This window comes from Lithobates pipiens, unplaced genomic scaffold (genome assembly GCF_037356315.1).
Source record: "Lithobates pipiens isolate NorthernLeopardFrog02 unplaced genomic scaffold, aLitPip1_a1.2 Scaffold_19, whole genome shotgun sequence".
Classification (NCBI taxonomy): domain Eukaryota; kingdom Metazoa; phylum Chordata; class Amphibia; order Anura; family Ranidae; genus Lithobates; species Lithobates pipiens.
Genome location: NW_027507764.1, coordinates 1516728 through 1544669, shown reverse-complemented (window position 1 = coordinate 1544669; position 27942 = coordinate 1516728). Strand labels below are relative to the sequence as shown.

The 27942-nt window shown below is 54.4% G+C and overlaps 2 protein-coding genes across 4 annotated transcripts in view; one reads left to right on the top strand and one right to left on the bottom strand.

The window, feature by feature from the left end:
• Positions 1–211: 211 nt before the first annotated feature.
• LOC143995763 (cilia- and flagella-associated protein 20-like) overlaps positions 212–27942 on the top strand; it is a 32158-nt gene continuing 4427 nt past the window's right edge. The window contains exons 1-6 of one of the 3 annotated variants that reach the window (XM_077490479.1): positions 212–456; positions 1809–1933; positions 2933–3133; positions 21676–21755; positions 24162–24273; positions 24666–24854. In XM_077490479.1, coding sequence (XP_077346605.1) covers positions 3101–3133; positions 21676–21755; positions 24162–24273; positions 24666–24854 — 414 coding nt within the window. In that variant the 5' untranslated portion in view covers positions 212–456; positions 1809–1933; positions 2933–3100. Of the gene's footprint in view, positions 457–1808; positions 1934–2932; positions 3134–16080; positions 16229–21675; positions 21756–24161; positions 24274–24665; positions 24855–27942 lie in introns of those variants that run through there. The other 2 variants (XM_077490478.1, XM_077490477.1) reach the window with 2 other exon arrangements.
• On the bottom strand, positions 10000–15884 carry EXOSC4 (exosome component 4). The gene is given in 6 exon segments (XM_077490476.1): positions 10000–11430; positions 11432–11556; positions 12106–12216; positions 12218–12251; positions 12253–12308; positions 15714–15884. Coding segments are annotated over 6 exon segments (702 nt in total). The 3' UTR covers positions 10000–11225.

Below are 27942 nucleotides of genomic sequence, written 5' to 3'. Positions count from 1 at the left end.
CTGGAGAGGAGAGTACACAGTGACATCACTCCCATCTTTGGATTCTCAATCCTCATCTCCGCTGTTCTCATGGCCTCCTACTACTTCTTCTTCAAAAACCAAAGAAAAAATAAATAAAAATCAAAAAGAAGTCAATATAAAAAGTCGGTAAATGAACATCCTGCATGGAAATCTCATCTCCTGCCGCTTCCCATTCAATAAACATTTCCCAAATCCGTCCCCGGACGTCCGCAGCCCGACCCTTCACCTGCGATTGGCCACTTCCTGCTACGAGAAGCAGATAGCGCTCCCTACGTCATCCCTCCCGGACAGATAAGGAAAAGTCCAGGCCGGGAAGTTTGGTGGGGAATAGAAGGACCCCCGAGGAGTTCACTTCCAGAAGACCACGTTCCACAGCCGCAGCCAACACGGGTAAATGAAGAACGCCGGGAGGGGGAAGAGCAAGGATCCGTACAGGTAATGGGCCTGCAGGAAGATCTGCCAGCATTCTAAGAAGGTGACGGGGTATTCCATCAGTTCCCTGTACAGGAAGATGCTGCCCGGGAGGGGTGGTCGCCGGCAGGGCTGCTGTTAGAAATCATGGGGCCCCATACAGCCTACCTGACAGGGCCCCCCTCATGCCCTGCTAATCATTAGTGGTCGAGACATTCGGCACATGTATACTTTTATCCATGTATATGTGTGGCTGTGGGTAATGCCTCCAGTTATGATTGGCAGTGTGCAGGGAGATGCTAACTGTTAAGTCTTGATTACTTTTGTGTTTTGGGTGTGGGGAGGCAGTAAAAATATGCAGCTGAGCCACATTTTTACCATCCCTTAACCACTCCCCCCTTATGCAGCAAAGGTACTACTTCTGTAGTACACCTGCAGTGTGTTTTACACAACATCCCGTCACTACCGCAGCACTATGGCAGTAGTGTCTTTGCAGTATAAAGGGGGAGTGGTTGGAAGATGGTAAAACTGTGGCTGAGCTGCACATTTTTACTGCCTCCCCCCCAAACACAAACGTAAACAAGACCCAACAGCATCTCGCTGTGCTTATGTGATTATCATCATTGTGATGATGATCACACGGTACAGACATTGTACAGACATTGTACGCCTCTCTGTATGTTTCTTTCTGTACCTTTCAGAAAACGTGAGCCTGTCGGTGCATCGGGATCCCTATGCTGCCTGCGCTCTCAACCACTTCTCTCTCATCTCCCGCCGCTCAGATACAGCCAGTCCTCTGCCCTCCTCGCTTACTAAGGGAGGAAAGGAGAATCACTCCGCCAGATATCGGCTGTCATCAGCCGCGGCCAGCAGGAACTTTAAAAAAGTGCGGCGCTGGCTTTAGACGCCTGCACCTGAAATTGAAAAAAATAGTCCCTCTCTGCTAATACCTCCTGGGCCCCTCTGCTGTACTGAGGGGGCCCAGGTAAAATAGATTTATGTTACAGCAAGCCTAGGAGCATTATCAATACTTTCACCCGGGCAAAGTGCTTTTACCAAAGCTGAAGAATAAAGTTGTCTGGGCCCCCCCTGCTGGCCGGGCCCGGTACAGTAGGGCTGGCTGTACTGCCCTATCAGCGGCCCTGGTCGCCGGTGTCACCAGGACTAGAAGAAGCCTGGAAAGAGAGAGACGGGACATTTCATGAGTCTTGTGATCGGAAAAATGTTTCCGACCTACAGACATCTTCATACTCAGCTTGTACTCCTCTCCCCTACTTTGGATCTTCTCTGTCTGTCCCTACATTGCTTCCTATTGCAGTTCAACTCCTGCTATGGCCAAGAAAATTCTGATATGAAATTTTTTATTTTACACCTAGATACACCCCGACCTGGGACCTTCACTCCACCCTTTGTATGGACTCCCCCCTGCCATGAGGACTCGAAGGAGGCCCCAAATCCTACGTCTACCTAGAAGGGTCCTCATCGGTCACATCCTTATACAGTTAGGTCCATAGATATAGATAGATAGATAGATATATATATACACACACATATATATATTATACAGTTAGGTCCATAGATATAGATAGATAGATAGATAGATAGATAGATAGATAGATAGATAGATAGAGAGATATATATATATACACACACACACACACATATATATATATTATACAGTTAGGTCCATAGATATAGATAGATAGATAGATAGATAGATAGATAGATAGATATACACACACACACATATATATATATATATTACACAGTTAGGTCCATAGAGATTATATATATATATATATACACACACACACACACACACACATATATATATTATACAGTTAGGTCCATAGAGATTATATATATACACACACACACATATATATATATATATTATACAGGTAGGTCCATAGATATTTGGACACAGGTACAATTTTCATACTTTTGTCTCTGTATGCCAAAAGTATGTGTGTGTGTTATTGTTATTTATTATTCAATTATTAGTATCACACTATGAAAAATTGTATACAACATTTCCAAAATACATGTTCATTTATTATTTATATATTATAAATTATATTATTTCTTATTAAATGATTATATATATATATATATATATATATATATATATATATAAAATAAATACATATAACACAAATGTTATTAAACTAAAATATACAGTTAGGTCAATAGATATTAGAACACAGGCACAATTATCTCTGTATGACAAAAGTATGTGTGTGTTTTAGTGTTATTTATTATTCAATTATTAGTATCACACTATGAAACATGTTATATAACATTTACAAAATACATGTTCATTTATTATTATAAATTCTATTATTATTTCTTATTGAATGGTATAAATAATAATTTTTATATCAGATATTATTAAACTAAAATATACAATTAGGTCCATCTATATTTGGACACGGGCACAATTTTCATACTTTTGACTTTTTGCTGTTTTACTTTTTCATACTTTCTCGTTACACCCAAGGTATGCAGAATACCATCTCTGAACACACAACACATCCAACCTTGAAGCAGATGGGTTACAGCAGCAGAAGACCACACCGGGTGCCCCTCCTGGGAAACTGAGGCTACAATTGGCACAGGATCACCAAAATTGGACAATAGAAGATTGGAAAAAACGTTGCCTGGTCTGATGAGTCTGGATTTCAGCTCCGACATTCAGATGGTAGGGTCAGAATTTGGCGCATGGATCCATCCTGCCTTGTATCACCGGTTCAGGCTGGTGGTGTAATGGTGCGGGGGATGGGGTATCAAAGGTTCAGGCTGGTGGTGGGGGTGTAATGGTGCGGGGGATGGGGTATCACCGGTTCAGGCTGGTGGTGGGGGGGTAATGGTGTGGGGGATGGGGTATCACCGGTTCAGGCTGGTGGTGGAGGTGTAATGGTGTGGGGGATGGGGTATCACCGGTTCAGGCTGGTGGTGGGGGTGTAATGGTGCGGGGGATGGGGTATCACCGGTTCAGGCTGGTGGTGGGGGTGTAATGGTGTGGGGGATGGGATATCACCGGTTCAGGCTGGTGGTGGGGGTGTAATGGTGCGGGGGATGGGGTATCACTGGTTCAGGCTGGTGGTGGGGGTGTAATGGTGTGGGGGATGGGGTATCACCGGTTCAGGCTGGTGGTGGGGGTGTAATGGTGTGGGGGATGGGGTATCACCGGTTCAGGCTGGTGGTGGGGGTGTAATGGTGTGGGGGATGGGGTATCACTGGTTCAGGTTGGTGGTGGGGGTGTAATGGTGCGGGGGATGGGGTATCACCGGTTCAGGCTGGTGGTGGGGGTGTAATGGTGTGGGGGATGGGGTGTCTCCATCTTCTGATGGCTCCTCCCAGCAGGATAATGCCCCATGTCACAAAGCTCCAATCATCTCACCACTGGACAATGAGGTCCCTGTCCTCCAATGGCCTCCACACTCACCACATCTCATGCAATAGAGCACCTTTGGGTTGTGGTGGAACGGGAGATTTGGCATCATGGATGGGCAGCCGACAAATCTGCAGCACCTTGTTGTATCTATGCCACCAAAAATTAAGACAAAAGGGGGTCCAACCCGCTACTTGCAAGGTGTACAGTGCCTTGAGATTCCCCACATTTTGTTACAACCAAAACCATAAATGTATTTTATTGGGATTTTATGTGATGGACCAACACAAAGCGTCACATAATTGTGAAGTGGAAGGAAAATGATACAAATAAATCTGTGAAAAGTGTGGGGGGAGGGGCATTTGTATGGCGCCCCCCGGAGTCAATACTTTGTAGAACCCCCTTTCTCTACAAGTCTTTTTGGGGGTGTCTCTACCAGCTTTGCCCATCTAGAGAGGACATTTCTGCCCATTCTTCTTCTTTGTAGAATATCTCAAGCTCTGTCAGATTGGATGGAGAGCGTCTGTGATCAACAATTTTCAAGTCTGGCCACAGATTCTCAATGGGATTTAGGTCTGGACTGTGACTGGGCCATTCTAACACATGAATATGCTTTGATGTAAACCATTCCATTGTAGCTCTGGCTGGATGTTTCGGGTTGTTGTCCTGCTGGAAGGGGAACCTCCGCCCCGGTCTCAAGTCTTTTGCCGACTCTAACAGGTTTTCTTCTAAGATTGTCCTGTATTTGTCTCCATCCATCTTCCCATCAACTCTGACCAGCTTCCCTGTCCCTGCTGAAGAAAACCATCCCCACCACATGATGCTGCCACCACCATGTCTCACGGTGGGGATGGTGTGTTCAGGGGGATGGGCGGTGTTAGTTTCCCCCACACATAGCGTTTTGCTTTTAGGGCCGGTTCACACAGCGATGCGATGCGAGGCGACACGGGTCGCCTCGCCTCGCTCCCGCAAGTCGCCCCCGTTCAGTACTATGGAACCGTTCTGAGAGGAGCGACTCTAGTCGCTCCGACTCAGAAAAAAGGTTCCTGTACTACTTCTGGGCGACTTGCATTGACTTCTATACAGAAGTCCTCTGCAAGTCGCCGCTGAGATCCCCGCAGGTCGCGGCGAGGCAAGTCGGAGACGCCTCGCCGCGCCTCGCTGTGTGAACCGGCCCTTAGGCCATAAAGTAGAATTTTGGTCTCCTCTGACCAGATCACCTTCTTCCACATGTTTGCTGCCCCCTCCCCCACATGGCTTCTCACAAACTACAAACAGGACTTCTTATGACTTTCTTCCTCCAATGTCTTTCTTCTTGTCACTCTTCCATAAAGGGCAGATTTGTGGAGAGACGACTAATAGTTGTCCTGTGGACAGATTCTCCCCCCTGAGCTGTGGATCTCTGCAGCTCCTCCAGTTACCATGGACCTCTTGGCTCTTCTCTGATGAATGCTCTCCTTGCCCGGCCCGGTCAGTTTAGGTGGACGGCCATGTCTTGGTAGGTTGGCAGTTGTGCCCATACTCTTTCCATTTTCTGATGATGGATTGAACAGAGCTCTGTGAGATGGTCAAAGCTTGGGAGATTTTATTATAACCCAACCCTGCTTTATACTTCTCCACAACTTTATGCCTGACCTGTCTGGTGTGTTTCTTGACCTTCATGATGCTTTTTGTTCACTAAGGTTCTCCAACAAACCTCTGAGGGCTTCACAGAACAGCTGTATTTATACTGAGATTAAATGACACACAGGTGGACTCTATTTCCTAATCAGGTAATTTCTGAATGCAATTGGTTCCATTTGATTTTAGTTAGGGGTATCGGAGTAAAGGGGGCGCCATACAAATGCCCCTCCCCCACACTTTTCACATATTTATTTGTATCATTTATCACTTTCCATCCACTTCACAATTATGTGACACTTTATGTTGGTCCATCACATAAAATCCCAATAAAATACATTTATGTTTTTGATGTAACATGACAAAGTGTGGGAAACTTTAAGGGGTATGAATACTTTTTCAAGGCACTGTACCTAATAAAGTGGCTGGTGAGTGTATGTGGCCCCCGGGTGTAAATGGCGGGCGTGCTGCCACATGTAGCGTGCGTTATGCTGGTGGATCGGGTTTACATCATTTAAAAATTTTCACACCACTTACAGGCCAAGCTGGCCGACACTAACCGGTGAGGCCGCTGGATGTGCGGTATAAACGGTATGGAGCTGCGGCTCTTTATATACATCGCACTGCATTGTGTTCCGGGATTGGAGCCGAGACTTTGTGTCTCAGACCCGGAACACAGGAGAACCTACAGCAGCGGGGCTCAGCCATTCAGAGGCAGTGATGTATTTCTATCACTGTGACATCATCGGCCCGCCTCTCCTGACTCAGCCAATCAGAGGAAGCTTTGTATTCATTGCTGGAATACATCACTTTCTCTGTATGGCTAAGCGCCAATCAGATACTTTTTTTTTTCCATGTTCCGGGTTATGAGACCGGAAGTCTGGGCTGGAACCCGGACCACAATGCAGTATGAGGTATGTGGCCTCAGCTCCATACAGTTTAAGCCGCACACCCAGCGGCCCCACAGGCTAGCGAGGGACAAAATTTGTTTGGGCCAGCTTGGCCCAGAGGAACCACCGCGTTTCCCTGAAAATAACCCCCGAGCCTTATATTAATTTTGGCAACAAAAGACACAGTAGGGCTTATTTTTGGAGTAGGTCTCATCATGCCATGTGCTGTCTTCTCTCCCTCCCTGACCGTCAGGAATCACCAGTGGAACCGAGTAAAAAAAGTGTTTGTAAAATGCCAGAATCCACTCTATTACAAAATGATATCATGTAAACTGTGTATGTTTTTGTAATCTAATAGTGCCAAACAGCTTCTTCCAGCGCCGCTTGGAGCTTCCATGACCCGCCGGAGCTCTCTTCCCCACTCCGAGCACGGCAGAGGGAGGGGAAGAGATCCTCTGCTGACAGCTGGGAGAAGAGGAGAGCAGCGGGAGATCAGCTGGGGGTCGCTTCCATGACCCGCCGGAGCTCTCTTCCCCACTCAGAGCACTGCAGAGGGAGGGGCCGAGATCCCCCGCTGACAGCTGGGAGAAGAGGAGAGCAGCGGGAGATCAGCTGGGGGTCGCTTCCATGACCCACCGGAGCTCTTCCCCACTCAGAGCACTGCAGAAAGAGGGGCCCAGATCCCCCGCTGACAGCTGGGAGAAGAGGAGAGCAGCGGGAGATCAGCTGGGGGGGTCGCTTCCATGGCCCACCAGAGCTCTCTTCCCCACTCCGAGCACTGCAGAGGGAGGGGGCCGAGATCCTCTGCTGACAGCTGGGAGAAGAGGAGAGCAGCGGGAGATCAGCTGGGGGTCGCTTCCATGGCCCGCCAGAGCTCTCTTCCCCACTCCGAGCACTGCAGAGGGAGGGGCCGAGATCCTCTGCTGACAGCTGGGAGAAGAGGAGAGCAGCGGGAGATCAGCTGGGGGTCGCTTCCATGGCCCGCCAGAGCTCTTACCAGCTCTGAGCACTGCAGAGGAAGGGACCAAGATCCCCCGCTGACAGCTGGGAGAAGAGGAGAGAAGCGGGAGATCAGCTGGGGGTCGCTTCCATGGCCCGCCAGAGCTCTCTTCCCCACTCCGAGCACTGCAGAGGGAGGGGGCCGAGATCCTCCGCTGACAGCTGGGAGAAGAGGAGAGCAGCGGGAGATCAGCTGAGCCTGCTATACCGACGGTATCTGGCACAATTAGATTACAGAAAAATGCAGTTTACATTATATAATACTGCAGTAGAGTGGATTCTAGAATTTTACCGCCTCCCTGCCCAGACTTGCTCCGACGGACGGGGGGGGGCACGGCCCGGGCTGCGCTGATAATCAATCAACAGTCCCCCAACCCCCATCAGAGAAGCAGCCGATCGGCTTTTCCTTACTCACGTGTAGAGGAGAACCGATCAATGGCTCTTCCTGTTTACACTGTGATCAGCCGTGATTGGACATGGCTGCTCACGTGGTAAAGAGTCTCTGTCAGAGACTCTACCTAGATCGGAGTTGCGGGGTATCAGAGTGAAACACTGCAACAACGATCGCTGCGCTGCACTCCCCCCGGGGGCGCGCAGCGGCATGATATCCTGGTGAAGTCCGGTCAGGATATTGAAAACACGTTGCCGACATCATTTTGCTATATGGCGGGTGGCAAGTGGGTAAACTAGGGCTTACTTTTGGGGTAAAGCTTATAATTGCAGCCCTTCCCGTAAATCACGGGTCTGATTTTTTCGGGGGGGAAACACATTATGTATCTTGTGTGAAAAGCTGGAGTTCTTCTTTAATTCCTCTAGGAAGTTAAGCTACATGAATTCACTCAACTTAACCACTTTCAGACCGGACCATTTTGCTGGTCAAAGACCAGACCACTTTTTGCGATTCGGCACTGCGTCGCTTTAACTGACAATTGCGCGGTCGTGAGACGTGGCTCCCAAACAGAATTGATGTCCTTTTTTTCCCCACAAATAGAGCTTTCTTTTGGTGGTATTTGATCACCCCTGCGATTTTTATTTTTTGCGCTATAAACAAAAATAGAGCGACAATTTTGAAAAAAACGCATTATTTTTTACTTTTTGTTATAATAAATATCCCCCAAAAATATATAAAAAAAAAAATTTTTTCCCTCAGTTTAGGCCGATACGTATTCTTCTACATATTTTTGGTCAAAAAAATCGCAATAAGCGATTATTGATTGGTTTGCGCAAAAGTTATAGCGTTTACAAAATAGGGATAGTTTTATAGCATTTTTATTAATAATTTGTTATTATTTATTTTTTTATTAGTAATGGCGGCGATCTGCGATTTTTATTGTGACTGCGACATTGTGGGGGACCCATCGGACATTTTTGACACACTTTTGGGACCATTGTCATTTATACAGTAATCACTTCTATATAAATGCAGTGATTCCTGTGTAAATGACACTGGCAGTGAAGGGGTTAACCAGTGGGTGGCAGTGTAGGGGGTTAAGTGTTCCTAGGGGTGCGTTACTAACTGTGGGGGGGTTGGGCTTTCATTTAGTGTACACTGATCTCTGCTCCAATCACATGGAGCAGAGATCAGCGTCACTAGTTGCTAGGCAGAATGGAGAAATGTTGTTTATACGGCATTTCCTCCATTCGGCTGCTCCCTGAGACGATCGCGGGGATGCCCGCGGCGATCGAGTCCGCGGGTCCCGCGACCGGACTCACTGGGGTCCCGACCAGCGCGGGAGCGCGCCGCCGGCGGCGCGCTCCCAATGGCAGGGCGGCATTGAATATTGGACGTACCTGTACGCCAATATGCCTGCCCGTGCCATTCTGTCGACGTACATCGTCGTGCGCTGGTTGGGAAGTGGTTAAACTATTGATTGAAAAAACATTTCTATAAAGCAGAGGTCTTCTCCATTTAGTGGCCCAGATATTTATAGGCCAAAAAAAAAAAATCAGGTTTCTGTGTGCTCAACCTGGCCACCCTCCAGCTGTTGTGGAACTACAAGTCCCATGAAGCATTACAAGACTGAGTTACAATCATGACTCCCTCCAAGTCAAAAGGCATGATGGGACTTGTAGTTCCGCAACAGCTGGAGGGGCTGCAATTTGAGCACCCAGGTGTGCTAGAGCTCTGCCGGGCATGTGCCTGGAAAAGTCCTTGTACAGCCATTTCCATGTCAGTTGGGGGGGGGGGCCTTCCTGCAGTATACTTATCCTTGAACATACCCCAAAGAGTGTGGATGCCAGAGAGTTATCCTCCCCCAGCTGGCTGAGACCTACTGCAAGAAAGATTGTGGGAGCGATCCCCAACAGATGCAATAGGTCACTGCCAGCAGAGAGTCTGTCACAGGATAATAGATGGGGGTGGGTAGTATTGTGGTAGAAGAGAGCTGCGGCTGGCAGAGGTGTGATGAGTTTGTAGGATTCTATGGAAGTGCTGACATCACCTCTCCGCTCCTTTCTTACAGCACTGCAAAGACACTCAGGGATGCAAATTCTGCACACCAAGATACAGATAAAAGGAGACAATGGAGCTTCTGGGTTTGTGAACATGATGCTCACAGGTGGACGCTCCTTGTGGATGAGCGTCTCGTTTCCACCGTCGTTTACCAATCAGCATCGGAACACCAACTGCAGGAGAACAGAGTAAACACAAAGGAAGCACTCCGCTAAAAGTCAACGCCGGTGTAACTTTATTGTGCTGGACAATCAGACACAAAGTCCACACCTGGAACCTTAACCCTTACAACCGGCAGTCTCAAACTGGTGGCCTCTCCAGCCGTTGTGAAACTACAAGTCCCATGAGGCATTGCAAAGCTGACAGTTACAAGCATGACTCCCCCAGGCAGAGGCATGATGCGGGTTGTAGTGTAACAACAGCTGGAGGGGCCGCCAGTTTGTGGACCCTCCCCCCCCCCCCCCGCCTTACAGTTCATCCTAAACCAGACTCCATCCCTAGTAAGAAGTAGCAGTGCACCGAAATCTCAGGATACACTTGGCCAAAAAAATGTGATTTAAAAAAAAAAAAAAGGGGGCGTGTATAAAATTTATTATATATATAAAAATACACGCACTTTCACCCTGAAAATCAGGTGCAAATAGCATGTGTGTGTTATACACCAATACTGCAAGTTGGGCTGCCTAGGAGGGAATGGAGGGAGGCGGGACGAGCGCTGTCAGTTTACATACAGCGAGAATCTCCCGATTACTCAGCGGCCTCTTTAATAGGAAGTCCCGCCTCCTGGGCTGCCATTGGACCAGTGTTCTGTCTGTCATAGCAACCGTTCCAGGAGGCGGGACTCTGTATTAAAGAGGCCGCTGAGTAAACAGGAGATTCTCGCTGTATGTAATCCGACGGCGCTCGTCCCGCCCTCCCTCCGAGGCACCAGTAATCTGAGGCTAGGCTGTAGATGGGCATTGATCAGGCTACATTCATGGCAACGGCAGGGGGGCCGCGCTGACGGGCAACGACGGGGCCCGGGCCGACGGGCCACGCTGAACGGCAACGACGAGGCCCGGGCTGACGGGCACTGACCTATATTTTGCTTGAAAATTCTTTATTTAAAATTTGAGTTTTTTTTCCTGAAGCTTCTCTCTTAAAAAGAAGGTGTGTGTTAAACGCCTATAAATACGGGTGTATATATATATATAGAACTGTATTATATTCAACTTTATAATTATTATCACGAATGAACCAATAGGATTGTATTGTCGGGCCACTATCAGCACCTTTAGCGCCATAAAAATGCATCCCTGTAAAGTCTATGTACATCTTCACACTGTACAGAACACGGTGGGAACAAAGCCCCGCCCTCCCGAAGATCATTGCCCATTCGGTAATGGTAAAAGCCGGGAGGACGTCCCCCACATACTGGGGGGGGGGGGAGCAGCGGCCATTATGACGAGCCGTGGTCTCCCAGCAGCGCGGTGGTCTCCTGTAGATGCTCCCTCACTACCCGGTCCAGGACGGCGTAGACATCCTTGCAGGCTTTGCTGGCCGCGTCCATGACGCGCTCCAGGTGATCCTCGTGGAGCCGCGAGTTCATTTCCAGCAGAGCTATCCGGTCAGATTTCGGCAACAAAGCCAACGCCAGCTGGGGGCGTGTCCTCAATGAACCCGGCCGAGCACGGGCACACGTAATCCCTCATGGGGATCCCGGCGTCGATCACCGCCAGAGTGGCCGCGTTCACCGAGGTGCAGTAATTCCCGCCGTCCGCCTGGAGGATCTGCAATACAAAAACACAAGATGATCAATGCAGAGCGGAGTCCATCTCTTTACATATTAAAGTGTCACTCCACCCACAGCCCGCTTCCAATTACATTACAATATAACCAAATAGGAAAAAAAATAATAATAATGAATTGTTAAACAAAATTTTTATTTTTTATTATTATTTAAAAAAAAAAAAAAAAAAAAGTGCTTAACCATTTGCACTCCCCTCCGATACATTATTCACACAACACAGGAAATATGACCGCTCTGGACAAAGGAGGGGGTGGGGGGGGGGGGACTTTTCTTGTTAAAGGCAGGTGATTGGTTTCTAAGCAGCAGGGCGGTCCCAGCAAACAATCAGCTGCCTTTAACAAGAAAAGCCCCCCCCCCCCCTGTCCACATCATGTTTCCGGTCTTGTGTGAATAAGCCCCCGGGGGGGGGGAGAGATCTGATGGAAGATAATCAAATTAATCCAGTTATAGATTGTGTTTAGTGCAGGGAAAGGGAGCGTTCCCCTCCCCCCACACAGGGAACGTCTCTCCCCCCTCCCCCCACACTCACCTGTACGTAGATGTCGATCTGGGAGCGCGGGTATTGCTGGGTGAGGATGGCCGCCTCGAACGTTTGCTTGAGGTGGATGGTCATCTCGGTGGACTTGCGGTCTCCATGGGGGGCGACGCTTCCTCTCTGCCGTGCTGAAGGTGGCCATACTGACAGTTCACAGCCGCCCGGTCATAGAGGGTCTTACTGCGAGGACCCCGGATCTACACAAGGGGGGAGAGAGAGAGAGCTGGTCAGGATTTATGAGTGACACACAGTGACCACCCACGTCCCCTCCCCCCCCACGTCTGGTGCCCCCCTCCCCCCACACACACAGAGACCACCTATGTCAGTTGTCATCCCTCCTCCCCCCACACAGCGACCCCCTATGTCAGGTGTCCCCCCCCCACACAGCGACCCATGTCGGGTGTCCCCCTCCCCCAAGACAGCCACCCCCCTGCGTCAGGTCTCCCCCCCCCACACAGAGACCCATGTCGGGTGTCCCCCTCCCCCAAGACAGCCTCCCCCCTGCGTCAGGTGTCCCCCCCCCCCACACAGCGACCCATGTCGGGTGTCCCCCTCCCCCAAGACAGCCTCCCCCCTGCGTCAGGTGTCCCCCCCCCCCACACAGAGACCCATGTCGGGTGTCCCCCTCCCCCAAGACAGCCTCCCCCCTGCGTCAGGTGTCCCCCTCCCCCCAACACAGCGACCCCCCCTGCGTCAGGTGTCCCCCTCCCCCCAACACAGCGACCCCCCTGCGTCAGGTGTCCCCCTCCCCCCAACACAGCGACCCCCCTGCGTCAGGTCTCCCCCCCCACACAGCGACCCATGTCGGGTCTCCCCCTCCCCCCAAGACAGCCACCCCCCCCCCCCACACAGCGACCCATGTCGGGTGTCCCCTTCCCCCCAAGACAGCCACCCCCCTGCGTCAGGTGTCCCCCTCCCCCCAACACAGCGACCCCCTGCGTCAGGTCTCCCCCCCCACACAGCGACCCATGTCGGGTCTCCCCCTCCCCCCAAGACAGCCACCCCCCCCCCCCCCACACAGCGACCCATGTCGGGTGTCCCCCTCCCCCCAAGACAGCCACCCCCCTGCGTCAGGTGTCACCCCCCACACAGCGACCCATGTCGGGTGTCCCCCTCCCCCCAAGACAGCCACCCCCCTGCGTCAGGTGTCCCCCCCACACAGCGACCCTTGTCGGGTGTCCCCCCCCCCCCCAAGACAGCCACCCCCTGCGTCAGGTGTCACCCCCCACACAGCGACCCATGTCGGGTGTCCCCCTCCCCCCAAGACAGCCACCCCCCTGCGTCAGGTGTCCCCCCCACACAGCGACCCTTGTCGGGTGTCCCCCCCCCCCCCCCAAGACAGCCACCCCCCTGCGTCAGGTGTCCCCCCCCCAAGACAGCCACCCCCCTGCGTCAGGTGTCCCCCCCCCACACACAGCGACCCATGTCGGGTGTCCCCCCCCCCCACACACAGCGACCCATGTCGGGTGTCCCCCTCCCCCCAAGACAGCCACCCCCTGCGTCAGGTTTCCCCCCCCCCCCACACAGCGACCCATGTCGGGTGTCCCCCCCCCCCCCCCAAGACAGCCACCCCCCTGCGTCAGGTATCCCCCCCCCACACAGCGATCCATGTCGGGTGTCCCCCTCCCCCCAAGACAGCCACCCCCCTGCGTCAGGTGTCCCCCCCCCAACACAGCGACCCGCCTGTGACAGGTGTCCCCCCCCCCAACACAGCGACCCGCCTGCGACAGGTGTCCCCCTCCCCCCAACACAGCGACCCCCCTGCGTCAGGTGTCCCCCCCTCCCCCAACACAGCGACCCCCCTGCGTCAGGTCTCCCCCCCCCCACACAGCGACCCATGTCGGGTGTCCCCCTCCCCCAAGACAGCCTCCCCCCTGCGTCAGGTGTCCCCCCCCCACACAGCGACCCATGTCGGGTGTCCCCCTCCCCCCAAGACAGCCACCCCCCTGCGTCAGGTGTCCCCCCCCACACAGCGACCCATGTCGGGTGTCCCCCCTCCCCCCAAGACAGCCACCCCCCTGCGTCAGGTGTCACCCCCCACACAGCGACCCATGTCGGGTGTCCCCCTCCCCCCAAGGACAGCCCCCCCTGCGTCAGGTGTCCCCCCCCACACAGCGACCCTTGTCGGGTGTCCCCCCCCAAGACAGCCACCCCCCTGCGTCAGGTGTCCCCCCCCCCCCCAAGACAGCCACCCCCCTCGGCTCAGGTGTCCCCCCCCCACACACAGCGACCCATGTCGGGTGTCCCCCCCCCCCCACCAAGACAGCCACCCCCCTGCGTCAGGTGTCCCCCCCCCACACACAGCGACCCATGTCGGGTGTCCCCCTCCCCCAAGACAGCCACCCCCCTGCGTCAGGTTCCCCCCCCCCCCACACAGCGACCCATGTCGGGTGTCCCCCTCCCCCCAAGACAGCCACCCCCCTGCGTCAGGTATCCCCCCCCCCACACAGCGACCCATGTCGGGTGTCCCCCTCCCCCCAAGACAGCCACCCCCCTGCGTCAGGTATCCCCCCCCCACACAGCGACCCATGTCGGGTGTCCCCCTCCCCCCAAGACAGCGACCCCCCTGCGTCAGGTGTCCCCCCCCAACACAGCGACCCGCCTGCGACAGGTGTCCCCCCCCAACACAGCGACCCGCCTGCGACAGGTGTCCCCCCCCAACACAGCGCCCGCCTGCGACAGGTGTCCCCCTCCCCCCAAGACAGTGACCCCCCTGCGTCAGGTGTCCCCCCCCCCACACAGCGACCCATGTCAGGTGTCCCCCCCCCCACACAGCGACCCATGTCGGGTGTCCCCCCCCCCACACAGCGACCCATGTCGGGTGTCCCCCTCCCCCCAAGACAGCGACCCCCCTGCGTCAGGTGTCCCCCTCCCCCCAACACAGCGACCCCCCTGAGTCAGGTGTCCCCCCCAACACAGCGACCCGCCTGCGTCAGGTGTCCCCCCCAACACAGCGACCCGCCTGCGTCAGGTGCCCCCCCCCCCAACACAGCGACCCGCCTGCGTCAGGTGCCCCCCCCCCCCAACACAGCGACCCGCCTGCGTCAGGTGTCCCCCCCCCCCAACACAGCGACCCGCCTGCGTCAGGTGTCCCCCCCCCCAACACAGCGACCCGCCTGCGTCAGGTGCCCCCCCCCCAACACAGCGACCCGCCTGCGTCAGGTGTCCCCCCCCCCAACACAGCGACCCGCCTGCGTCAGGTGTCCCCCCTCCAACACAGCGACCCGCCTGCGTCAGGTGTCCCCCCTCCAACACAGCGACCCGCCTGCGTCAGGTGCCCCCCCCAACACAGCGACCCGCCTGCGTCAGGTGTCCCCCCCAACACAGCAACCCGCCTGCGTCAGGTGTCCCCCCCACACACAGCCACCCCCCACATCAGGTGCCCCACCCCTCCGGTGTTCCCACATTCCCTCACACAGCGACCCACGTCAGGTGTTCTCTTCCCCCCCCCCCCCCCCCCACAAAGCGACCTCCCATGTCAAGTAGCCCCCACCCCACACAACGACTCCCCCACCAGGTGACCCCCTCTCCCTCCACACTCAGCGACCCCCCCCCCCCCAAATAGCGAAGCCCCCCCATGCCAGGTGTCTCCCGCCCCTCACCTCATGAGGTCCGTACACTGTAGCCAGCGCCTTGGTGTTCTCCTGCTCCACATAGGCCGATCCGTCCGCCTGATCGAACACCCCCATCCGGCACTGAATCTTCCGGAGCTCCACGGGCCTCCTCCCGTCCTGCCGGAACCCTTCATCAGAGAGCAACTCCAGTCCCGCCATCACCGCACACACGTGTAGAGGACCCGACTTCCGGAAACACACCTCACTTCCGACAGGCTTCAACCCTTTCCGGTCTATCCTTCGCCCAGTTTCTCGTTGATCTTATTCGTCACTTCCGGTCTATCTTGCTTCTCTCCCACAACTCGCTGATCCGGTGTAAACACAAGCTTGAAAGGGGCGGAGCTTGTTGCCAAGACGACACACGAAGCGGGAAAAGACGTCACACCGGCAACGGCGGCAAAGTTTGAGAGAGGAGAGCCATGTTCAGGAACACCTTCCAGTCCGGCTTCCTGTCCATCCTGTACAGTATAGGGAGCAAACCTCTAGAGATATGGGACAAGAAGGTGACTGTATACATCTGTATACTCCTCTATATATATACTCCTCTCTATATCCACCTTCAGACCGGACCATTTTGCTGGTAAATGACCAGAGGTCTTTTTACACTTTGGCACTGCGCTGCTTTAACTGGTAATTGCGCGGTCATGCAATATTGCACCCAAACAAAATTTGCGTCCTTTTCTTCCCACAAATAGAGCTTTCTTTTGATGGTATTTGATTGCCTCTGCGATTTTTATTTTTTGCGATATAAACGTAAAAAGACCGCAAATTTTGAAAAAAAATGATATTTTCTACTTTTTGTTATTAGAAAAATCCAATAAACTCAATTTTAGTCATACATTTAGGCCAAAATGTATTCAGCCACATGTCTTTGGTAAAAAAAAAGTCAATAATTGTATATTTATTGGTTTGCGCAAAAGTTGTCACATCTACAAACTAAGGTACGTTTTCTGGAATTTACGCAGCTTTTAGTTTACGACTGCCTATCTCATTTCTTGAGGTGCTAAAATGGCAGGGCAGTACAAAACCCCCCCAAATGACCCCATTTTGGAAAGTAGACCCCCTAAGGAAATTGATAAGAGGCATGTTGAGCCCATTGAATATTTTATTTTTTTGCCTCAAGCGATTGAATAATGACAAAGAAAAAAAAATTTTTTTTTTTTTTACACAAAGTTGTCACTAAATGATATATTGCTCACACATGCTATGGGCGTATGTGAAATGGCACCCCAAAATAAATTCTGCTGCTTCTCCTGAGTACGGGGATACCACATATGTGGGACTTTTTGGGAGCCTAGCCGCGTACGGGGCCCCGAAAACCAAGCACCGCCTTCAGGCTTTCTAAGGGCATACATTTTTGACTTCACTCCTCACTACCTATTACAGTTTTGAAGGCCATAAAATGCCAAGATGGCACAAAACCCCCACAAATGACCCCATTTTAGAAAGTAGACACCCCAAGCTATTTGCTGAGAGGCATGTTGAGTCCATGGAATATTTTATATTTTGCCACAAGTTGCGGGAAAATTACAAACTTTTTTTTTTTTTTTTTCACAAAGTTGTCACTAAATGATATATTGCTCACACATGCTATGGGCATATGTGAAATGACACCCCAAAATAAATTCTGCTGCTTCTCCTGAGTACGGGGATACCAGATGTGTGGGATTTTTTGGGAGTCTAGCTGCGTACGGGGCCCCGAAAACCAAGCACCGCCTTCAGGCTTTCTAAGGGTGTAAATTTTTGACTTCACTCCTCACTACCTATCGCAATTTTGAAGGCCATAAAATACCAAGATGGCACAACCCCCCCCCCTAATACCCCATTTTGGAAAGTAGACACCCCTAAATTTAGGGGTACACTAGTGAGACTCACAGGTAAAAAAGCACCTAGGCTGTCAGCGACTATCAAAACGCTACAAAAAAACCTGTTAGCGATGGCAGGGATCAGGCCTGACTCTGCGATCGCTGCAGTTATGTGTGTTGTGTTTTGTAAGTGACAGTGATCGATCGATACTGCACTTGGGTGGGCTGGGCTTGGCGGAGGGGCTAAACGCAGGTGCTAGCAGGTATCTGGGCTGATCCCGCTAACAATGCGTTTTGGGAAACCTAAACTGCTGGCGACGCTAATATAGATCTGATCAGATACTATATTACTAAGGGAGGTGTATGCTTTGCGCGTGGGTGTTAGCGGTACTGGCACTAACCTGACGCTGCCTGGGGCGACGCAGACCTTATCTGACCCTCAAACTTCTATCACCCGCCGGGTGATCATGGGGTTAAACCTTTATTAGGTAATAAATGGTGGGTGCCCTGAAACTATAAAAAAATAACTAACCAACCAGCGTCACCTGTAACAGTTATATGGTGATCACTGGTGAAAGGGTTAACTAGGGGGCAATCAGGGGGCTTTATGCGGTAGTATATGGGGGTCCCTGGCGCTATAAAAAGCTGCGGCGAACCTAAATACCTACCTGCCTAACTAGCGTCACCTGTGACACTAATACAGCGATCAGAAAAACGATCGCTTATTAGGCTGGGTTCACACTGGAGCGATGCGGGAACGCCATGAATCCGCGGCGGGTTCCCGCATCACATGCCTCCCGGCGGCAGTTCACACTGCCCTATGCGAACTGCTGGGAGTGTCAGTGAAATGTTAATGACACCCCCAGATCAGTTCGCATATCGCAGTGCGATCTGCAAACTCGGACAGGAATCGGATCGCATGGTGTGAACCCCCATGCGATCCGATTCTGCTGCGGACCAAAAAAAGGGTCCCGTGCGAGTTTGCGGCGGGTGCGATGCGAATTCAGCCATACTATCTGTATACTATCTGTATACTATCTGTATACTATCTGTATGGCTGAACTCGAATCGCACAGAGATCGGATGTGATTTGCACTGCAGTGCGGTGCGAATCACATCCGTTCTCATAAACCGCTGCAATGTGAACCCAGCCTTAGTGACACTGGCGACGGGGGGTGATCACGGGGTTAAACCTTTATTGAGGGGGTTAGGGGGGCACCTTAGAACTAAAGGGGGCTAACCCTAACTGCCCTAACAGTTATTACAGTCATAAATGACACCAATGCAAAAAAAAAAATGCAATTGGTGTCACTGTGACTGGGGGTGCAGGGGTAATTGGGGGGGTGATCGGGGGGGTGTGAGTGTGCCTGGCATGTTCTACTGTGTAGTGACGTGTTGGTGCAACTCACCGATCCTCTCTCCTCGGTGTCGGAACGAAAAATACCGACACGGAGGAGAGAATACATCACTTCCTCTGCCTGTGTTTACATTACAGGAGAGGAAGTGATGTCATGCTTCACTTCCATTCGTCAGGAGCGATCGCGAGGGGGTCACCATGAATGAATGGCCGCCCCCCTCATCCCGCCCATCATTGGTGTCAGTGGGAGGAATAGTGCCCCATCATTGGTGTCAGTGGGGGGGAATAGTGCCCCATCATTGGTGTCAGTGGGGGGGGAATAGTGCCCCATCATTGGTGTCAGTGGGGGGGGGAATAGTGCCCCATCATTGGTGTCAGTGTGAGGAATGGTGCCCCATCATTGGTGTCAGTGGGAGGAATGGTGCCCCATCCTTGGTGTCAGTGGGGGGAATAGTGCCCCATCATTGGTGTCAGTGGGAGGAATGGTGCCCCATCATTGGTGTCAGTGGGAGGAATGGTGCCCTATCATTGGTGTCAGTGGGAGGAATAGTGCCCCATCATTGGTGTCAGTGTGAGGAATGGTGCCCCATCATTGGTGTCAGTGGGAGGAATGGTGCCCCATCCTTGGTGTCAGTGGGAGGAATAGTGTCCCATCATTGGTGTCAGTGGGGGGGGGGGGGAATAGTGCCCCATCATTGGTGTCAGTGTGAGGAATGGTGCCCCATCATTGGTGTCAGTGGGAGGAATGGTGCCCCATCCTTGGTGTCAGTGGGAGGAATGGTGCCCTATCATTGGTGTCAGTGGGAGGAATAGTGCCCCATCATTGGTGTCAGTGTGAGGAATGGTGCCCCATCATTGGTGTCAGTGTGAGGAATGGTGCCCCATCATTGGTGTCAGTGGGAGGAATGGTGCCCTATCATTGGTGTCAGTGGGAGGAATAGTGCCCCATCATTGGTGTCAGTGGGAGGAATGGTGCCCCATCATTGGTGTCAGTGGGAGGAATGGTACCCCATCCTTGGTGTCAGTGGGAGGAATAGTGCCTCATCATTGATGTCAGTGGGAGGAATAGTGCCCCATCATTGGTGTCAGTGGGAGGAATAGTGTCCCATCATTGGTGTCAGTGGGAGGAATGGTGCCCCATCATTGGTGTCAGTGGGAGGAATGGTGCCCCATCATTGGTGTCAGTGGGGGGAATGGTGCCCCATCATTGGTGTCAGTGGGAGGAATAGTGTCCCATCATTGGTGTCAGTGGGAGGAATGGTGCCCCATCATTGGTGTCAGTGGGGGGGAATGGTGCCCCATCATTGGTGTCAGTGGGAGGAATGGTGCCCCATCATTGGTGTCAGTGGGGGGAATGGTGCCCCATCATTGGTGTCAGTGGGGGGGAATGGTGCCCCATCATTGGTGTCAGTGGGGGGAATGGTGCCCCATCATTGGTGTCAGTGGGAGGAATGGTGCCCCATCATTGGTGTCAGTGGGGGGAATGGTGCCCCATCATTGGTGTCAGTGGGGGGGAATGGTGCCCCATCATTGGTGTCAGTGGGGGGAATAGTGCCCCATCATTGGTGTCAGTGGGGGAATATAGTAGTTGTGGTGTGTGATTATATGTCGGTGTTACATTCTATAGACACATAAAGCAGTAAATGGAATATACAAAATGTTAGTAAAAAGCTTCTAGAAATGTGATCCAAAGAACAGAGAGCAGAAGGTGGCTGCGCTGGTAATAAATACATGGAAAGTACAAATAGATAGATTGATAATAAATGACACTGTGTATAAAACTGATTGCGGTAGAAATAAATATTCTTCACACAATAAACTGATAAATGTGACAAATAATGAATATTAAATAAACAAATCTGTGAAGTGCAAAAAATAACTGAGAGCAAAGTGTTTGGTGGAAGATCCGTGTCCACCGAATGTGGTACAGAATTCTCTTCTCAGGAGGAACGCACACTGTCCACCACGTGAAGTCCACCACCACGTGCCACCCCTGAGGGATTGAAGCCTTACCCGCTTATAACCCCAAAACGCACATCACAGTAGGCAGCCAATAGATGTCAACCACGGGGGCTCCACCCCAAACCAACAGATATTTCCGGGAATCCAGACTCCAACATGTATGGAGGAAATATGCAGCAGACTCTCATATACCAGGAAACTCCCGATTTATATATAACTTGCAAGATCACAGGAGCATCGATTGCTATGTGTGGACGCCCGTGCGCTATGACTCCCGTACGCGGTGACGTCAGCATGTCAAACTCCTCCTGACGCACGTTTCGTCACAAGAATGACATCGTCTGGGGAACCGTTCCATTCCAATATGGACTGTCCTCCTTTTTACTGTTTATATATTTAAAGAATTTCTTGGTTTTTTTTGCTCTCCTCCGCTTTGTGTCTTTCATGTTCTATCTTAGCTGTCCTTATCTCACCCTTACACTTTTTGTTGCATTCTTTACAAAGTCTGAATGCTGATGATGATCTCTCAATCTTGCACACACCTTGTGGTCACACGGCAGCTCCTCCCCCCCCTCCCCGGCACACACCTTGTGGAACGCGGATCCTCGGTCACGGTGAGGCGTGGACTGAGCCGTGTCTCTTAGTCTTTTCTAGCCCTCCCCCCTTATATATGTACACATTATTCTATTAGAATATTTCATAAATATCAGATTGATCTCACCCGAGCAAAGAGGTATTGATGGGAACATTTGTCCTCCGGGTGTGGGGGAGGGCCCCCTTCTGTTATCAGACCCCCCACCTTTATCTGCCACCTTTCTCTGTACAGGTACGGAATGGCCACATAAAGAGGATTACAGACAATGACATCCATTCCCTGGTCCTGGAGGTGGCGGGAACAAACGTCGCGTGAGTGTCATACCACAACATGTCTGTAGGTGGAGCCGCACACACCATGGCAGGGGGGTGGGGCCGGTAGCTGGCTGGTGATGGTGAAGGAGGGGGGGGGGGGCTGCAGTAGCTGGCTGGTAACAGTTAGGTGGGGGGGCGGTAGCTGGCTGGGGGGGTGGTGGTAGCTGGCTGATGAAGGGGGGGCGGTAGCCTGCAGAATGGTGGCTAGCTGGTGATGGTGGGGGGGCGTTAGTTGGCGGGCATTGGTGGGGGGCGGTAGCTGGTGGGTATTGCGGGCTGGCTGTAGCTGGCGGGTATTGCGGGCGGGCTGTAGCTGGCGGGTATTGCGGGCGGGCTGTAGCTGGCGGGTATTGCGGGCGGGCGGTAGCTGGTGGGTATTGCGGGCGGGCTGTAGCTGGCGGGTATTGCGGGCGGGCTGTAGCTGGTGGGTATTGCGGGCTGGCTGTAGCTGGCGGGTATTGCGGGCTGGCTGTAGCTGGCGGGTATTGCGGGCGGGCTGTAGCTGGTGGGTATTGCGGGCGGGCTGTAGCTGGCGGGTATTGCGGGCGGGCGGTAGCTGGTGGGTATTGCGGGCTGGCTGTAGCTGGCGGGTATTGCGGGCTGGCGGGTATTGCGGGCGGGCTGTAGCTGGTGGGTATTGCGGGCTGGCGGTTATTGCGGGCGGGCTGTAGCTGGTGGGTATTGCGGGCTGGCTGTAGCTGGTTGGTATTGCGGGCGGGCTGTAGCTGGTGGGTATTGCGGGCTGGCTGTAGCTGGTGGGTATTGCGGGCGGGCTGTAGCTGGTGGGTATTGCGGGCTGGCTGTAGCTGGAGGGTATTGCGGGCTGGCTGTAGCTGGCGGGTATTGCGGGCGGGCTGTAGCTGGTGGGTATTGCGGGCGGGCTGTAGCTGGCGGGTATTGCGGGCGGGCTGTAGCTGGTGGGTATTGCGGGCGGGCTGTAGCTGGCGGGTATTGCGGGCGGGCGGTAGCTGGCGGGTATTGCGGGCTGGCTGTAGCTGGAGGGTATTGCGGGCTGGCTGTAGCTGGCGGGTATTGCGGGCGGGCTGTAGCTGGTGGGTATTGCGGGCGGGCTGTAGCTGGTGGGTATTGCGGGCGGGCTGTAGCTGGCGGGTATTGCGGGCGGGCTGTAGCTGGCGGGTATTGCGGGCGGGCTGTAGCTGGTGGGTATTGCGGGCGGGCTGTAGCTGGCGGGTATTGCGGGCGGGCGGTAGCTGGCGGGTATTGCTGGCTGTAGCTGGCGGGTATTGCGGGCGGGCTGTAGCTGGCGGGTATTGCGGGCTGGCTGTAGCTGGCGGGTATTGCGGGCTGGCTGTAGCTGGTGGGTATTGCGGGCTGGCTGTAGCTGGTGGGTATTGCGGGCGGGCTGTAGCTGGTGGGTATTGCGGGCTGGCTGTAGCTGGCGGGTATTGCGGGTGGGCGGTAGCTGGTGGGTATTGCGGGCGGGCGGTAGCTGGTGGGTATTGCGGGCTGGCTGTAGCTGGCGGGTATTGCGGGCTGGCTGTAGCTGGCGGGTATTGCGGGTGGGCGGTAGCTGGCGGGTATTGCGGGCTGGCTGTAGCTGGCGGGTATTGCGGGCTGGCTGTAGCTGGCGGGTATTGCGGGCGGGCTGTAGCTGGCGGTTATTGCGGGCGGGCTGTAGCTGGCGGGTATTGCGGGCGGGCTGTAGCTGGTGGGTATTGCGGGCTGGCTGTAGCTGGTGGGTATTGCGGGCGGGCTGTAGCTGGTGGGTATTGCGGGCTGGCTGTAGCTGGTGGGTATTGCGGGCTGGCGGGTATTGCGGGCGGGCTGTAGCTGGCGGGTATTGCGGGCGGGCTGTAGCTGGCGGGTATTGCGGGCGGGCTGTAGCTGGTGGGTATTGCGGGCGGGCTGTAGCTGGTGGGTATTGCGGGCTGGCTGTAGCTGGCGGGTATTGCGGGCGGGCTGTAGCTGGCGGGTATTGCGGGCTGGCTGTAGCTGGCGGGTATTGCGGGCGGGCTGTAGCTGGTGGGTATTGCGGGCTGGCGGTAGCTGGTGGGTATTGCGGGTGGGCGGTAGCTGGTGGGTATTGCGGGCGGGCTGTAGCTGGTGGGTATTGCGGGCTGGCTGTAGCTGGTGGGTATTGCGGGCGGGCGGTAGCTGGTGGGTATTGCGGGCGGGCTGTAGCTGGCGGGTATTGCGGGCGGGCTGTAGCTGGCGGGTATTGCGGGCTGGCTGTAGCTGGCGGGTATTGCGGGCGGGCGGTAGCTGGTGGGTATTGCGGGCGGGCTGTAGCTGGTGGGTATTGCGGGCTGGCTGTAGCTGGTGGGTATTGCGGGCGGGCTGTAGCTGGTGGGTATTGCGGGCTGGCTGTAGCTGGTGGGTATTGCGGGCGGTAGCTGGCGGGTGATATTGGACTGACACCGTGTCTCCTCTGTCTTCTTTCAGTACTACGTACATTACGTGTCCGGCTGACCCCAAGAAGACACTCGGGATCAAACTCCCCTTCCTGGTCATGATAATCAAAAATGTGAAAAAATATTTTACATTCGAGGTGCAGGTGAGATTCCCACCTTTACAATCATTTATGCCCCTCCCACTGCAGGGTGACAGGAGAGAACTATAAGACCCGGAGTATGCCCCTCCCACTGCAGGGTGACAGGAGAGAACTATAAGACCCGGAGTATGCCCCTCCCAGTGCGGGGTGACACGGGAGAGAACTATAAGACCCAGAGTATGCCCCTCCCACTGCGGGGTGACACGGGAGAGAACTATAAGACCCGGAGTATGCCCCTCCCACTGCGGGGTGACACGGGAGAGAACTATAAGACCCGGAGAATGCCCCTCCTACTGCGGGGTGACAGGAGAGAACTGTAAGACCCGGAGTATGCCCCTCCTACTGCAGGGTGAAGCAGACGTGGTGACCCGTGTTGGGTGTCTCTCCCCTTCCAGGTTTTGGATGATAAGAACGTGCCGAGAAGGTTCCGGGCGAGTAATTATCGGAGCACAACGCGGGTGAATCCGTTCTCCTGTACGATGCCAATGAGACTGGATGACGGCTGGAACCAAATCCAATTCAACCTCTCCGACTTCACCCGCCGGACGTACGGCACCAATTATATCGAGACCCTGCGTGTACAGGTATGTGCGTCCGCAATACTGTCCTCCCCGGGTGTGTGTGTGCGTCCGGAATACTGTCCTCCCCGGGTGTGTGTGCGTCCGGAATACTGTCCTCCCCGGGTGTGTGTGCGTCCAGAATACTGTCCTCCCCGGGTGTGTGTGCGTCCAGAATACTGTCCTCCCCCGGGTGTGTGTGTGCGTCCGGAATACTGTCCTCCCCGGGTGTGTGTGTGCGTCCGGAATACTGTCCTCCCCCGGGTGTGTGTGTGCGTCCGGAATACTGTCCTCCCCGGGTGTGTGTGTGCATCCGGAATACTGTCCTCCCCGGGGGTGTGTATGTGCGTCTGGAACACTGTCCTCCTAGGTGTGTGCGCACGTCCGGAATACTGTCCTCCCCCGGGTGTGTGTGTGTGTGTGTGTGCGTCCAGAATACTGTCCTCCCCCGGGTGTGTGTGTGCGTCCGGAATACTGTCCTCCCCCGGGTGTGTATGTGCGCGTCCGGAGTACTGTCCTCCCTGGTTGTGTATGTGCGTCCGGAATACCGTCCTCCCTGGGTGTGTGTGTGTGCATCCGGAATACCGTCCTCCCCGGTTGTGTGTGTGTGTGTGTCCGTGCGTGCGCGTGTGTGTGCGTTCGTGCGTGCGTCCGGAATACTGTCCTCCCCCGTGTGTGTGTGTGTCCAGAATACTGTCCTCCCCGGGGGTGTGTGTGTGCTTCCGGAATACTGTCCTCCCCCGGGTGTGTGTGTGCGTCCGGAATACTGTCCTCCCCCGGGTGTGTGTGTGCGTCCGGAATACTGTCCTCCCCCCGGGTGTGTGTGTGCGTCCGGAATACTGTCCTCCCCCGGGTGTGTGTGTGCGTCCGGAATACTGTCCTCCCCCGGGTGTGTGTGTGCGTCCGGAATACTGTCCTCCCCCCGGGTGTGTGTGTGTGCGTCCGGAATACTGTCCTCCCCCGGGTGTGTGTGTGCGTCCGGAATACTGTCCTCCCCCGGGTGTGTGTGTGCGTACGGAGTACTGTCTTCCCTGGTTGTGCATGTGTGTCTGGAATACTGTCCTCCCCGGTTGTTTATGTGCGTCCGGAATACTGTCCTCACCGGGTGTGTGTGTGTGCGCGTCCGGAATACAGGCCTCCCTGGGTGTGTGTATGTGCGTCCGGAATACAGTCCTCCCCGGGTGTGTGTGTGCGTGCGTGCGTCCAGAATACTGTCCTCCCGGGTGTGTTTGTGCATCCAGAATACTGTCCCTGCATGAAGTAGTTTGTGTATTCAGCACTGGGAAATCTTTGCACACTAACATGGAATGTCCCCCCCTCTGTACATCTCACATTTACACCCACATAATTCACCAGACACGCACACTCTGGGTGGCGGCCCACGTGCACCGTTTCGGTGGCGGCCCATGCACGCGCGCACACTCTGGGTGGCGGCCCATGCACGCGCGCACACTCTGGGTGGCGGCCCATGCACGCGCGCACACTCTGGGTGGCGGCCCATGCACGCGCGCACACTCTGGGTGACGGCCCATGCACGCGCGCACACTCTGGGTGGCGGCCCATGCACGCGCGCACACTCTGGGTGGCGGCCAATGCACGTGCACACTCTGGGTGGCGGCCCATGCACGCGCGCACACTCTGGGTGGCGGCCCATGCACGCGCGCACACTCTGGGTGGCGGCCCATGCACGCGCGCACACTCTGGGTGACGGCCCATGCACGCGCGCACACTCTGGGTGACGGCCCATGCACGCGCGCACACTCTGGGTGGCGGCCCATGCACGCGCGCACACTCTGGGTGGCGGCCAATGCACGTGCACACTCTGGGTGGCGGCCCATGCACGCGCGCACACTCTGGGTGGCGGCCCATGCACGCGCGCACACTCTGGGTGGCGGCCCATGCACGCGCGCACACTCTGGGTGGCGGCCCATGCACGCGCGCACACTCTGGGTGGCGGCCAATGCACGTGCACACTCTGGGTGGCGGCCAATGCACGTGCACACTCTGGGTGGCGGCCCATGCACGCGCGCACACTCTGGGTGGCGGCCCATGCACGCGCGCACACTCTGGGTGGCGGCCCATGCACGCGCGCACACTCTGGGTGGCGGACCGCTCTCATGCCCGTGGAACGCGGTCATTCATTTCTGTCTCTCATCCATTTGGGGACACAGGGATTCAGATACTGTGGGGTTATTCTGCTCCCTACAGGAGGATAAGACACTGGCACAGAAATCCCCTCCTCCACCCAGCATGCCTCAGTGTTTTGCTGGTGTCCCCGGCGGATGGAAGTCTGAGGAGGAGAATCTCTCCAGCTTTTCCGGCTCTTTTACTTCCATGAAATGTTTGGATTCTTTGTCTTCAGTCGGGATTCCTCTTCTCAGACTCTGGAGTGTCATACCTGCCCCCCAGGACTGGATGTGCGGGGATAGTCTGAGTGACTTGCGGGCCCCGGGCTCTGCATTTCTGATGCTTTCCACACCTTGGTGTACGGGGAAAAGGTTGCCCATGGAGGGCTCTCTGGGTCCAGAGCCGTGGCATCGCCTCACTGCTTGTCTCTGATGAGGAGGTCGGGGCTGAACATCGGGAGTGAGCGTTTTCCATCACTCAGATTACCCTGAAAGATGGAGCGCTTGCGCCACCTGCTGGGCGGAGTGTCGTGTGCGCTCTGAGCTCCTTCCCACTAGTGTGTAGAGGACACGTCATCCCGTACTGCAAACGCACCACGTGGAGCTTCAATTTACTGTCCATCATACTGCCACCTACAGGGGCCTGCTCACCCTCAGCTACCTTGGTTTGTGATTGGCTGAGAGCCTTGTCACTTCACCTCCATCCAGGGGACAGTCCTGCTCTACGGGGACACCAACTCACTAATGGTTCCGGGGGGTCACTCTGTACCCTCTGAGGACCGATTATTAGGTCACCTCATGGAAGGGCCACGTCTCCTCTATCATTGGGGCTTCTTCTGCACTCACACAGACCAGACCTTCAGGACAAATTCCCCCAATTCCCTGCAGATTCCGACCACAGAGGCTCTAAATTCCCTTCCTCACCTTCTGCATAGTCAGTCCTTCATCAGACCACCGGCTGCAGGCGCTGCTTCTGACTCTGGTCCCTA